The sequence below is a fragment of the Sinocyclocheilus grahami genome, unplaced genomic scaffold (genome assembly GCF_001515645.1).
Source record: "Sinocyclocheilus grahami isolate Dianchi unplaced genomic scaffold, SAMN03320097.WGS_v1.1 scaffold156.1, whole genome shotgun sequence".
NCBI classification, from domain to species: domain Eukaryota; kingdom Metazoa; phylum Chordata; class Actinopteri; order Cypriniformes; family Cyprinidae; genus Sinocyclocheilus; species Sinocyclocheilus grahami.
In genome coordinates, this window is record NW_015505335.1 from 1,336,930 (window position 1) to 1,352,290 (window position 15,361).

Below are 15,361 nucleotides of genomic sequence, written 5' to 3' on the forward strand. Positions count from 1 at the left end.
ATATATATATATATATATATATATATATATATATATATATATATATATATATATAAGCTTTGTGCCTAAATAATGCATAAAATATACAGTATGCAAAACACAAAGACTAAATCAAGTCTGATGAAAAATCAATTCATGAGAAAATGGTCACAACATTTTCACAATAAATCCAATGTGACTGATATGAATGCACCATTTTTGTTTTTTTTTACACAAAAACTATTTACAAGACTACATTCTCTTCAAAAACATATTTAATGATTATATTAAAATATTACATGCTAAATACAAAATGACGAATCAACACTAATTTATATGTACGTTTTAGAAATCACAATTATCCGCAAATAAACAATTTACACAACATGATGGTGAAGTTATTAAGTCTCTGAATAATAATAAATTATGTGGATCATTGTAAGACTTGGTATGAAGGAGATGAAATCTTAAAAATATTCATTAACAGTTTTAAACTTATAATCTAGGTTTTATTTATTTATTTTTGTTTAAAAACCTGTGAACAAACAGCGCAAATTAAATTGTAGAGGGACCTTCTAATTTTTTATATATTTTTTTAATTGTGACTGCTTGTGACTTATTATAAGGGGCTATAAACATCCCCAAAACCATTAGCAGTAATCACTAACCTTTGACTGTGACGTAGACAGTCTGGCTAATGGAGAGCTGGGGTTGGATGAGCACGCTGCACAGATACGCCCCCTCATCTGTACCCTTCTGCACATCACTCAACTTCAGAGTGCCATTCTCATATACCACCTGACGATGGTTGTCTGGCAACGGCGTTGTCCCGTCTTTAAACCACTTGATGGAGTAATAGGGGTAACCAATCACACGACAGTTAATGAAAGTGTTGCGACCGGCCACAGCTGTGATATTCCGCATGGCCCGGATACTGGGAGGACCTGCAAGAGAGAGAAAAGAAAGAGAAAGAAAGAGAGAGAGAGGAAGACAAAAAAGAGGGAGAATATGCCAGGTAGAAAAGGGTAAGAGAGAAGGATTTGAGAATGAGAGGGAGATGGGAGACCAGGTTTTGCATGGATATTTGGGGTATATAAAGAGATGTGGGAGCAAGAAAGGAGAAGAGCGAGTGGTGGAGGGGGAGGAAGGGGTTAGAATGCTCTTGGTCTTCACACAGCAGAGAATGTGGTGTAATAGGTGTGTGCATCTACAGTTTCAATGTGTCTTGTACCATATTCTTCATCATAGCTTGGCACATAGGCACATATCGTAGAGAAGAACCATGCCTTTGTATAATTTCAGCGACTGAATGAGGTATGTTTCTGTACTAATACGCCAAGTTAATGCATTTAATAATAATGCTATGTGTGGTTTAATCTTAACAATAAAATACTAACCTAATGTGTTTGTGTAGGCAGAGTGAAAATACAACATCACATTTCATAGCAACGTCCCAAAACACACATTTAAAGAATTGAGGACTGCGAGAGCAGAGGCCATAGAATTACTTTAGCGAAACTGTGGCATGCTAAATGCTAACAGCTACTAAATAGCTTTTGAAAATAAAGGCTAAAATGTTTGGTAACACTTTCTATGAAGCCCGTATTTATGATACATTATAAGGGTATTCTTAAGGCATTATAATGAATGCATAATGCATTATAAAAAACCTTATAATATGTTGTATCATCTCATGAATATTCATAAGAACAGTTTTAATATATTATAATATTTACTTATTTGTGGTTATAGCTTTTAAGAGTATGATGATTTATAACACAATGAACATGTTGCATCCACTTTTACAATGGACTATATTTCTCATAGTTATATTGTATTATAAGTGTCATATCTTGCCATTTTTCGTATGCTACTTTACTTAACGCGATGGTGTTCATTGTGTTATAAATAATCATACTCTTAAACTTATAACCACAAATACGTAAGTATTATGATGTATTATAACTGTTGTTATGATTATTCATGAGTTGATATAACATATTATACGTTTTTTTATAATGCATTATGCATTCATTATAATGCCTTAAAAATACCCTTATAATGTACTATAAATACGGGCTTCACAGAAAGTGTTACCAAATGTTTTTTTTTTCTACTTTTTATTAGAACTGGCTAGTAGTCTAAAGTGTAAGGTGGTGTTCACACTGACAATGATTTAATTGTTAGAGTTCACCAAGTTGCTACTGCCCTACTGAAAAAATAAATAAATAAAATAAGCTGGATAGCTTGTCATCAAGCTGGCCAGGCTGGACTGTTTTGGTGGCTTTGGAGTACTTTTTAGCTTTTAAGTCCAGCTATATCTGCTAAACACCGGGTTAGATAGGCTAGGAGATTAGCTAGGAACAGCTTCAACCAGCAAACCACTTTATGCACCAGATGCAGAAATGCTAGTTCATGCATTCATGACCTCTAAATTGGACTATTGCAATGCACTACTAGGTGGTTGTCATGCCTCTTCAATACGCAAGCTACAGGTAGTCCAACATGCAGTTGTTAGAGTTCTTACTAAATCAAATAAATATGATCATCCCTTTTGAAAAATCCAGCATATGCTGGTTTTTTCAACAGGGATACCACCCCATATTTACAATCTCTACACTGGCTGCCTATTAAATTCTGTATCAGTTATAAAATATAGCTACTTACTTATGAGGCCCTAAATGGTTTAGCTCGTGTGTACTTAAACAGTCTCCTATCACACCACAATCCATCAAACTCTTATTTGAAAAATCCAGCATATGCTGGTTAGGTATGTTTTGAAGCATGGCTGCTGGTTTGAGCTGCTCCTTAGATGATCATGTGCTGGTCATGAGCTGGTTCAAGCTGCTCATGTGCTGGTCCTAAACTGGTCCTGAGCAGGAGCTAGTTGCTTTGGACCAGCTTAGGACCAGTACATGACCAGCTAAGAACCAGTTTAAACCAGCTCATGACCAGCTAAGGACCAGCTCAAACCAGCAACCATGCTTCAAAACATTCCTAACCAGCATATGCTGGTTTTTTCAACAGGGATACCACCCCATATTTACAATCTCTACACTGGCTGCCTATTAAATTCTGTATCAGTTATAAAATATAGCTACTTACTTATGAGGCCCTAAATGGTTTAGCTCGTGTGTACTTAAACAGTCTCCTATCACACCACAATCCATCAAACTCTTAAAGGTCGCAAAACGCTGGACTTTTGATAGTACCAAGGATAACAAAGTCCAGTAAAGGGGATTGAACGTTTGCACATTTGGCTCCTAAACTCTGGAATAACCTTCCTAATAATGTTAGGAGTTCTCATAACCTTGTACTCCAGTTATGTCTGATCAAATGCACATGATTATTCTTTGTTCGAAAAGTCATGAACAACAGCTATGGTAATTATTATATATTAACGTTTCTGTTTCTACCTCAGTATGCCGATCCCGAGATAACTAGAGATTGTACAAGCTCCACTCTGGATCCGGCCTCTTGTGAGGACCTCAGTTAATGCCAACTCGGAATAAATATACAGAAATGGAGCGTAGCGATAGTTCTGTCAGGCCATCTTAGTCAAGCTCGCATCAGCTGACACTCAGCTGATCCACGTCTACCTACAGGATCCCGACACCAATCATAATTCCCTTCAAAAGGTCCCTTCAGTCATTATTCAGCAGCTATCGCTTCGCTCAGGAACTAATCAGAAGGCGAATTCCATCTCCATAGGAAGCGTTCAATCAGGATTTTCGACAGGATTCCCACAGAGTATCTCACCAGATTCAAGTTGTGAACTTAAGCGAATTCGCCGCATTGTTTGTCAAGCCGATAGACTGAAAGTGATCTGAGCGAGCATGACTCCTCGCAATTGATATAGACACTTTGCCCGCAATTCATCGCCAAAATTGTGATAATACGACTGAACCAACAACTTTACACGAGATCTGCTTCCCCACTGGAAGAAGCAAGATATTCAAGAAGGGTTAAATCATCCATGTAATAACTTGCCATTTTACCTTAATTTAATCTCTGAATGTCTTCACGAAACTAAGCAAAGTTTCTTTCATTTTATTGCCTAATGCTATATTGGCGAACATGCTTCAGATATTTCTCATTGTCTAAAGCTAGTTGTTCAGTTATGTTTGCTAGGCATGCTATCGTATTGTCACACTGGTAACATTACCAGTTAAATTTACCAGCGAGCCTTGTTTTAATCTATTGTCAAGGCTGTCAATATGAAACAGGCTTGCTGCTTCAGGCTCATCTATGGGGATGCTTTCATTAAATTTATCCAACTATTTCCAACACGCTGTGTTTAAATCAGTGATATGCTGTTGCTCAAGCTAACTATTGTATCGGTAATGTGCTTGATACTGATGTGCAGATCGTACATTTTCTTCTACAGTTGTATCAATGCTAAACTTTATCTAGACAAGGGCAAATGCTGTTGCCTAAATTCGAGTATTGACCATATGCCGTACTGCTTTAAAGGGGCATGCTGCTCTTTTTAGCACTATTCTTCTGCCCCACTCTATGCATTTCAGAAGGTCTTTGCTTAAAGCTATCAGGGTATTGGGATTGCTTGCTTGTTAAGGCTTATCTAGTGTCCACTATCATATTGTTGCTAGACCTGCCGTTGCTTAAGCAGAATTTATACTTTCGCCTGGCTCCGCTTCGTGAGCCTCCGCTGACTGCACGCGCACCTTCCCAAATGGACAAGGCTTTTATACTTGTCGCGTTTGCCGTTGTACTATTCTTTGAAACAACAGGGGGCAACGAGACGTAATTGTCCTCTAAAACCATCGGGAATCACCGGTGAGAAGAAGACATTTGCCGGTACAAGATTTCTTGCGTGATGAATGAGTTGATGAATTAGTAATTTTTTATGTACAAACTGATTAAAATAATCTTAAGCTTTTGTGTTTATTTCGCATCAAAACCAAGACAACTTAAGCAAATAGTGTATAAATAGCATCTAAATATTATTAGAAACTAAATATTGTAGAAACTTAATTTGCTGTAAAGTTGCTTTGCAACGATTTGTATCGTGAAAAGCGCTATACAAATAAACTTGAATTGAATTGAATTAAATTAATTCTATTTCTATTTTATACAAAAAAAGAAATAAAACATATTTCAATTAAAAAGCCTTGAACAAACTATGCAAAAAAAACAAAACAAAACAAAAAAAACCTCTACATTGTTTTCCCTAAAAACGTTGAAAGCTGCACCTGGTGGAGTTTGAACTTAACATCAACTGCTTCTGTTTCACACAAATGCCGGCATAGACGTGCATGTTCGGCTAGAGTCGCTTTGAACTTGTGCATCTTCGGAAGCGGAGCTGCTCGGAAGTTACAAAAAATGTCATGCACACCGCCACACGAAATGACGTTGCGCGCACTCAAAGCGAACTTCCGCCAACACCGCGATGACGTCATATTTACCGCGCACACCTAAGCGAACTTGTGGACGCATCGAGTATAAATCAGCCTTTAGCCTATCGGGTGTTTCTGCAGTGCTGGTATGCGGGTAAACTTTCGACAGCAAGAAGCTTATGTTTAGCTATTGTTTAAGGCCATCTAATTATCTTGAGATATGCTTGCTGCTATGGGTTATCTGGTTATTGGTAATGCTATTTTCTTTAGATCTGACTACTGCAACATGCCGTGCTTAAGCAAGCTACACACTGTTGCATAATCTTCTAAGGATTGTCTACTACACTAATGCGGGTTATCAGATAGAGGACATGAACTTCAGCGAACGTTAATATCATGGGAGGCGACAACCTGCATAAACATGACTTGAATTATTGAGCTATATGCCGTGTTATGGATGCTAAGCTTAGGCTAGGCAGAATCTGCGATCTCTAAACCTGTCATTGCTTGCTCTACGGCTGCAATGCACAGTGTTTGCTACAACTGGCAACTAGGCTGCAATCTAGTGGATTCTGCATCTTAATTTCAGGTTGCTTTAAAAAGGGGCTTGCTGCTCTTCTTGGCTGCTATTAAGAAGAGCACCTCTTCGTTGCTACACTCCTCTGGTAAGGGGCCTGCTGCTATTCTTAGCTGATTATAAAGAATAAAAGAAGAGCACCCCTTCGCTGCCACAGTCTTCCCGAAGGGGCAAGCTGCTCTTTCTACCTGATCATAGCAGAAGAGCACCCCTTCGTCGCCACTCTCCTTCCGTAAGACATTCAGTTAGATTGCTATCAGCATTTTGGTTGGGGGGTTCAGCATATGGTTGTTTTGGAGGGTATTCTGCTCTCCCTGCTCCCATACATGCTAGGCTGCGTGGATGGGCAAGGAGTGTTTGCCCAGAACAGAACCATTCCCCCAACCTAAAATGTATGCTAATTGTAAGTTATATTGACGATAGTGGTCCTGACAGAAATGGAGAATAGCGATAGTTCTGGCAGGCCATGTTAGTCAAATTTGCATCAGCTGACACTCAGCTGATCCACGTCTACCTATAGGATCACGACACCAATCATAATTCCCTTCATAAGGTCCCTTCAGTCATTATTCAGCAGCTATCGCTTCGCTCAGGAACTAATCACCCACCTCCATCCCCAGCTCCTCCTCTCGTCCAGTCAGGACTTGGCAGTGAATATACCATTGAGTCAGACCACTGAATCATGTTGTTAAAATAATCATGTAGAACATTAATGGCATCTGCTACATTTATCATTGATGTTGGTTCTGTTCTGTTACCCTGGGAGGGGGGGGGGGGGGTATTCTGCTCTCCCTGCTCCTATCCATGCTAGGCTACGTGGATGGGCAGGGAGTGTTTGCCCAGAACAGAACCATTCCCCCAACCTAAAATGTATCCTAATCGTAAGTTATATTGACGATAGTGGTCCTGACAGAACTCCCAAATTTTACTTACATTGTAATTATGATCACAACATGTAATCATTGCCTTAATTGTGTTCATCGTTTCTGCTTGAATACATGTCAATAACTAACTGCCTGATTTGTATTATCCTAGAACTATATATTTCTGCCATATGGACATTACTTTGACATAGCGACCTCGGATAACAAATTACTCTTAATTGTAATGTAGAGACATGCATATCATGTGAGACTGCTTTGAAACAATATGCATCATGAAATGCACTATACAAATAGACATCGATTTTAATTGAATTCAGTACCGCCACTCCCTATACGCAGAGTATGCAGTTTGCGTAGGGCACCAACTCCCAGGGGGGCACCATCCCAGTTGCTCAAAAAAAAAATTAACATATCTATATACATAAATAAAAATATAAACATGAACATATATATAACATTAAAAAAAAAACATTTTAAGGTGAACGCAGTAGGCTAAGCACACGTGATGCTCCATTCCTGTGCCCATGCCCAATCTCACCTTATGTTTGTGGCTGACTGCAAATTATCATAATTGATGGACAACTATGCCCGAAAAAAAGACATCAGCAGTCCGGCGCCGAGAAAAGAAAAAGTTCAAAAAGCCCAAGATGAAGCCCGTGTATCATTTTCATGCACGTTCATAATCCTGTAAACCTTTATTTCTGTTGTCTTAATAACGTGTTTTAATGTCGTAATAATTTCACCGCCACCAATGCATCTGTTTTAATATTCTCTCTGAGTTTCCACGTTCCCTTACGAAAATGAACCGTGCTTTTACTGCGAATAAAACAACCCAAAAATCATGGTTCTTGTAGCCATGGTAACCACAAATTAACCATGGTTTTGTTACTTCAAATAATAATTAACAAAAGTATTCAGATTTTTATTTTATTTTTTAGCCTTTTTTTATTTAAAGCCTAATAAAAAAAAATAATTGTCGTAATAAAAACAGAACTAAGCGAACAGCACTTTTAAAATGACTTCAAATGCATTATATAAAAACAATGAGGCAATAATGATAGGTTAATTAACAATAAGCATATGGTTTCATTGAATAACACTGTTAAAATACATAATGTAGTACAAAATAAACAAACAATTTACAAATGCCTAGGCAAAGTGTGCCTGGTAATTGCTGTTGTTACACTTACAGGACGATCAAATCCTTGTTTAATGTTGACCAAACTTTTAATTCAAATATCCACTTAATCTTTCATTTTTGACCATGCACCTTTCTGCAATAGAATTGCTACAGCCTCTGTAATTTCTTCAGCAAAAACGTATGGACATCACAATCCTTACAAAAAATAACATGGTTTTATTGTAGTATTCATTTTCTTTTGTGTGATTTCCGAATGCTTGAGACTATTAAATCAATCAGACAACTGTATCAATAAAATCATATCCATAGGAGGTCATTTATTTTTATTTTTTTGTTAAAACTGTTTTATTACACTGACTGCTCTTAATTTACTTTTTTTTTTTTTTTAGTTTTTTAGTTTTCTTTTTTACTAGTAACTGTTTATTTAGAAGTGCACTTCTATTAAATTATTCAGGGACTATTATCTTCTGCTTCATTTAATGCAGGCTCACTACTGAAATTTGTTACAAAAGAGGATGAAGTGGTTTTTTATTTTTTATTTAATTTATTATTGTATATGTTTTGATAATATTTAATATTTTAAAATGTTTTATTTAATATGTGTAATTGTAGTTTGTTTTTGTTTTTTTGCCATATAACTACAATTGTACTTTGTAAATAATACCGTTTAATTACAATTAATTAACTAATTTACTTTAATATTTTATTAAAGTTCTATTTTGACCCCTATTGTAGGTGTTTTTTTTGGTTTTTTTTACTTTCATAATATTTGGGGGACGAGGCACAACAATACAATTCTGCTTAGGGTACCCATTTGGCCAGCAGCGGCCCTGATTGAATTGAACCTTAGGCTTGTTTTGATTGCTAGGATGCATTTCCTGCTTAACTGCAGAATTATGAAGCAGATAACATGAGCTCCACTTTCTGGTAGTCACTGTTCATTTGCATAAAGTTTCCCCAGATCTGTCACAAATTTTGGTCTCTAGTAACCTCAAATCACCAACTATGGTTTCAACTTGCTCTTGCTGCAAAACACTGTCAGTGTGAATGCCCTTTGAAATTAGCATATGCTAACAGCTTCTGGTTCTTGCTAGCAAGACCAGTCATTGCCAAATTTGAAAAGGTTAGTAATGACCGATTTGTGTTTGTTTTGTTTTCTTTGTTTTTGGAAAAAGATAATTATTCTTCAGGACTCTGCTCTCAAATCACACACGAGGATGGAGGGGTGTATGAACAAATGGATGGTGGGACACTGAAGATTTGAATGGCCAATGCCTGAAGATGCAGAAAGAAAAAAAAAGAAACGGAAAGAATTGAGACAAGGTGGCTTAGGAGTAAAAAAAAATCTGAGGAACCAGAAGAACGAGAATACTACTGTAGAAGGACATTTTGTTTGCCTCAAAATGGAGGGCGGATCGGTTAATACATCGTCGATGGGGCATATGTAGATTTTATGCACACACATATTCTCATCCTCTCTAACAGCCCACTCCTCATCCTCGTATCTCTCTCTTCTTCTGTTGCTCTGTCTCCCTTTCTCTCAGCTCAGCGTGTGTTGTGCTTTGAAGTCACCGCTCTGACAAGTCAACCCTGATGTATTATTCAAGAAGACTGTCGCACAGTATCCCTCTTCTCTCTTCTTCACAGTTATTCTCTGGCTGTCTTTCTATTTCTCTATTTTTCTTTTGTTCTCAAACATAATATATGAATGTATGAACTTAGATAATGTTCCAGGCAGGAACTGAGCACTGCTATTGTGCTGTTCACAGGAAGAATGGGGCCTGATTGCTCACAGGTGTCTGTTTGTTAAATATTGCGTGGCGGAACTATCATCTCAAGAATAAATGTGTGTGCGTGATATGGATAGTGTGTGCGTTAAAGTCAATGCTGTCCGTTTTCATGAGCAAACTGCGGTCAGAGTGTATTAGTCAGGCAGTAGTATTTTAAAGGTGTCCTATTATGCTCTTTTACAAAGTCTTTATTTTGTTTTGGGGGGGTACTAGAACATGCTCTCATGCTTGGTGGTTCAAAAAATGCATTATTTTTCACATAATTTACATTATTAAAATACCTTTCTCTCCAGCCTGGCACAAATGGCTCGATTAGTTCTGGCTTTGATGAAGGTCCGCCTTCCGAAAAACAAAATGTGTTGTGACTGGTTAGCTGTCCCAGTGTGTTGTGATTGGTGACCAGCTTAGACTGTGTTTCAGTACTGCCACGCCCCTTGCTCCGTCTTTCAACAAGCTTTTGGCGAATCCGGCACTATACTCCCTCGTGTTGTGGAAGCTGTCCTCAGTAAAATGTGCAGCACACGATAGCAAATTGTGGTTATAATGCTCAGGAAAAAAGTTAAAAAATAAATTGCAACGTTTGGGCACGGAGGTGAAAAAAACAGCATTTCAGGCGGTCGCACACCGGACGAGAAGCGCAGCGTCGCGTCGCGCCACATCTTTAAAATTTGAATACATTATTTTCTATGAGTGTAGGCACACCGGCGGTGCCGTAAGGCGTCTGTCCACGGCACCCAGCTACGTCATGTTGTACTTGTAAGAATTGTTCTAGACATGCCGAAAATTTTACGCTACAGCACAGCAGCTCTTCTTCTTCGTTATCTCTGATGCACTAATTCTGCAGCAGCACTTCTTCTTCAGCGTCTCGTCTGATGCACTCACTCAACCAAGCTTTCTAACCACAACCTTGCCCCTCCCCACCACCCAACCATTCAAATTTCTGTAGGCGGGAATTCTTTTTAATTATAATCTAATGAGCAGCTTTGTGATATCACAAAGCCCGTAAACCAACGCTGTAGTCCAAACGAGTCGTTCATTGTAGTTCTTGAAAAGGGATTTTTTAAAAATGAAATATCTTTTTTATGCCCAAACAAACACACTACACACTGACTAAAATTAAAAAAGTGAAAAAGCATAATAGGACCCCTTTAAGACTCTATGAGTGTGTCCGTGAGTTCAACGTGTGTGCGCACAACTGTGGCTCCCTGGCACAGGGTCTCATTCTCACTGCAATGATTGCTCTGGCATGTCTCCTTAAAGCAGACAGATATGTCATAACTGAACATTTCAGAGAGGAAGAGAGGGTGAATTCAACAGGCCTGTCAACACTAATCAATATCACTCTTAGTCTGAGGCTCAGAAGACACGCCCATGGAATGCCCACAGTCGGTTCACTTACCATCTGATGCATAATATGCAAAAAACTCAATCTCTGTTCTCAATCTCACAAACTTAATCTGATTAGCTGACTGAGCACAACTTCCGAGAGTATTGGCGCACTGGGATTTATCTGTCTGGCTAGAAACAAGGTACTGGGTGGATAGAACAAGTGCTTCTGTGGATGAAATTGTTATTGGAATTGTCAACGTTTGTCAGGTAAGTGACATCAAATATTTAAAGCAATAGTTCACTCAAAAAGGAAAGGAAAATTAGTCCATTATTTACTCACCCTCAAGCCATCCTAGGCATATATGAATTCCTTCTTTCAGATGAATCCAGTCGGAGTAATATAAAAAATTGTCTTTGATCTTCCAAGCTGTTTGATGGCAGTCAGCGGGTGTTGCAGTTCATCAGTTCAAAAGAAGTGAAATAAAGCGCATATATCCATAACAAAAAAGTGCCTCACATGGCTCCAGGGGTGAACAAAGGCCTCCTGTAGCGAATCAATGCGTTTTTGTAAGAAAAATATCCATATTCAAAACGTAATAATCACTTTAATCTAGCTTGCGCCAACAGTTGTACATGGAAGCAGCTCCGGGAGGATGACGTATGAGGTCGGCGTTGCGCATTGGTGAGTCTCGAGAAAATCAACATTTCTTTACAGGAGCAAAGGAAGCAAAGTTTCCTTATTTTAGCAAAGGAAAACCAGTCTCCTCTTGGCTTATATCGAAATCCTCTGACATTCTTCTTTACAAATCCTCGTTTTGTACTTCTAAATCGTGACCGTTGTTATGTTTTGATCTCTCCCCTGCACTTCTGCGTTCGTCACTTCTGAGCGGTGCATGCACAACGCCGACATCTTACGTCATCTGCTCCGGAACGGCTTCCGTTTACAACAGTGAGCACAAGCTAGATTAAAGTGATTATTAGGTTTTAAATATGGTTATTTTCTTACAAAAACGCATCGATTCGCTACAAGAATACTTTGTTCAGCCCCCGGAGCTGTGTGAGGCACTATTTATTATGGATGGATGTGCTTTATTTCACTTCTTTTGAACTGATGCACTGCAACACCCGCTGACTGCCATTAAACAGCTTGGAAGGTCAAAGACGATTTTTAATATAACTCCGACTGGATTAGTTTGAAAGAAGAAAAATACACCTAGGATGCCTTGAGGGTGAGTAATTCATGGGCTAATTTAAATTTTTGGGTGAACTAACCCTTTAAAATATATTCAGGTCAGAGCGAATGCCTCTTTTTCCTCCCTTCAGAATGTACCAAAAAGTATCAGTTAAAAGATTTTCAAATAATTTTTTGAGGCACTTTTTATTATGTTAACTAGGTAACCATGAGCCAAACTTTGAATTCCACTTTGTCTGTGAAATAATCAGTATTCATTACTAATCAAAGGGTAGAAATTCTCATCATAGAGTCTATATACATTTGCCACTGTTTTTCTTAAGTCAAAACTTGATTTTCTAGTGAAACGACAAACTTCTCTCTGGTGGCGTATACCAGACTTTTCAAAAAAATAATTTAGTCCACTTAAACACAACCCAACCAAAATGGACTTGAATGAGTTTTCATTCATTTTTGAGTCAAACAGCCAAATATCAAAATCCAATTATCAACCGATGGATAAAATAAAGTCCCCGGTCTACATTCATTTTCAATAATCCATATAGAATTACGGAGGAAACGGATGAAACTAGAATACATCATAATACAGAAGAAAACATCTATCGTTACTTCCATTTCATTGGAATCGTTTTTTTCCATATGTGTCCTCTTCTCTTGTCTCTGTTCTACTTCTTTCCTTTCCTCTAATTTGAGTTTTTAAGTATTTTTCTCTCGTTTCTACCCTTCTCTACTGTTTCAACTAATTTTCTCTCCTCTCAGTCTGGTTTATTATCTGACATGTCTCTTTTCTCTTTGGCGTGATGGCGTCTCCCTGCTGCCAGATCTCCACTCTGTCCCAGAACAGCCAGGACACCACACGTGTGCCAGCCAGCCGGCAACATTTAGACAGAGACACCGTGTATGTGTGAAAGAGAGGAACAAAGACTCAGCAGATGGAGACACAAACAGGAGAAGTGGAAAGATACAGAGAACACAAACAGATGATCTGACAGTGGAAAGAACGGCGTTCAAGATGAGAAAACGCACAGGTGACAGAACTGTGATGAACATACAACATAAGACGCTCCACCCACTCACATACACACCCCCGCCCCCCCACACACACAATGATACTTGAGTTGATAAGAAGCAATGATATCTGGACTTGAGATGAGGTGGAGGAGTTCAGGGGTCAAGGGTCGGGGAGGTGGTGGGTTATAACCCTAAACGTCTGAGATTGAAAAGTAGACAGGCACCTCTTACGTTTATGCGCGCTTGGTACTCGGCGCTACCGGCCGAGTTGCGTGCGGCGCAGCGGTACACGCCCCCGTCCCGGATCTGGGGGTTTGAGACGTTGACGTGCGAGACAGTGGAGCCGTCGGAGAGCGTGTACTGGCTGGCCCGGTGCGCCGAGTCCCGCGCTACCGGCTCGTCGTCCAGCGTCCAGGTGATGGTGGGGGGTGGAGCGCCTTTGGCCGCACACATGAGAGAGAAGGGCTCACCAGGGGCTACTACGCGCTCACTGAAAGACGAGACGATCCGTGGGGTGCCGTCTGACAGGAAAAAGAGAGAGGAATACAGATAGAAGACTTCAGAATCTTTGAAAGGTACACTGCTGAAATGTTTATTTCATAAGAACAGCTCAATTTTTCAAGAGGAGTTCAAAAGTGGTCATTAAGTCACTAATTTTGTCTTGCCTCTCAATTGCATGAATGACACTGTGTCCTAACCAGACATGATGTAAAAAAAAAAAAGTAAATGTGTGTAAATTTAATTAAATAAAACCAAATTCTTTAATATTTTGTCTCAACTTAATTTAATTGCATGCAATACATTTAAACTGTAAAATCGTAAAATGTGAGTTTACTTAATTCAGAAGTATACAAACAGTAAGAGGGTGCTTGGGGGTCCGTGGATAATTTCAGCTGAAAACATTTTTACATCATATTTTTCTGGCATATTTATCGAAATTATTACTGTTTGATTCTGTTTTTTAAAACAGAAAATCATTGTCACAAAATCATTAGATTGAGCACAATCATTTTAATCCATTAGCCATAATTTTTAAAAGTCATATATTTTTAAATCATTTTGAAAATTGCTTTGTTGCTGCAAATTGCATTCAGTATTAATACCATTAATCATTTTTCATTTCAGTTGCTTGGTTTCTTTTGGTTTATGTATATTAAATGCCAAATCTATTATGCTGTTTCTTCGTGCAATATTTCACATTCATTAAGGACAGCAATTACCTGTTACTGGAAAAAAAGAAAAAATCTTGTCGCGATTGTGTAGGGCACATTGTAACTTGCTTAAAAGTCATAGTAATCAAAATTTGGAACTTTTATGTCAAAAAAGAATTGTACACTGCAGAGTTAGAATCAGAACCACAACCTTCAGTGCTATCCCATTATCCACTCTTTCCACTTACCCTCAAGCAGTATGATGGAGAAGTCCTGTGCGGTCTGACCCTTGCGGGTGGCGAAGCACTGATATGCCCCTGAGTGTCTTTTTTGGGCTGCCGTGATGAAGAGAGTTTCATTGTGGGCTCCCTGGATGGAGAAGTGCTGGTCAGGCACGATGGGTTCTGTGTTGCGGAACCAGGAGACGGTGAATTGGGGCGAGCCCTGAACGGCACAGGACAGAATCACTGTGCTGCTGATGCCTGTTTTCAGGTTCTTGGGGGATAATGTGACTCTCAGAGGCTCTGTGGAGAAAGAGAAAGACGGAGAGAGAAAGAGAGAGAGAGAGAGAGATATTATTTGAGTCCAAGGGTAAAGTTTTGTCTAAAAAAGTAGAATTATGGTATCTTAGACAGACAGATACACTGAACACAATTATAAACGCAACACTTTTGTTTTTGCCCCCATTTTTCATGAGCTGAACTCAAAGATAAAGCGACAGAACATAAACACAGATAATAAAAGAAGAATAAAAAATAGAACAAGTAAATAGAACAAGTAAATAAGGAATAACAATATATAAATTGACAATTGTATGTCCAGGTATATTACAATAGACAGTTTTGTATGTACAGGTATAAGAGATAGATAGATAGATAGATAGATAGATAGATAGATAGATAGATAGATAGATAGATAGATAGATAGATAGATAGATAGATAGATAGAGA

At 38.6% G+C, this 15,361-nt stretch overlaps 1 protein-coding gene across 1 annotated transcript in view; it reads right to left on the reverse strand.

The window, feature by feature from the left end:
- LOC107592669 (Down syndrome cell adhesion molecule-like protein 1 homolog) overlaps nucleotides 1–15,361 on the reverse strand; it is a 135,739-nt gene that overhangs the window by 66,953 nt on the left and 53,425 nt on the right. The window contains exons 4-6 of the mRNA XM_016282209.1: nucleotides 14,660–14,935; nucleotides 13,485–13,781; nucleotides 648–923 (exon numbers count right to left, since the gene is read on the reverse strand). Coding sequence (XP_016137695.1) covers nucleotides 648–923; nucleotides 13,485–13,781; nucleotides 14,660–14,935 — 849 coding nt within the window. The remainder of the gene's footprint in view (nucleotides 1–647; nucleotides 924–13,484; nucleotides 13,782–14,659; nucleotides 14,936–15,361) is intronic.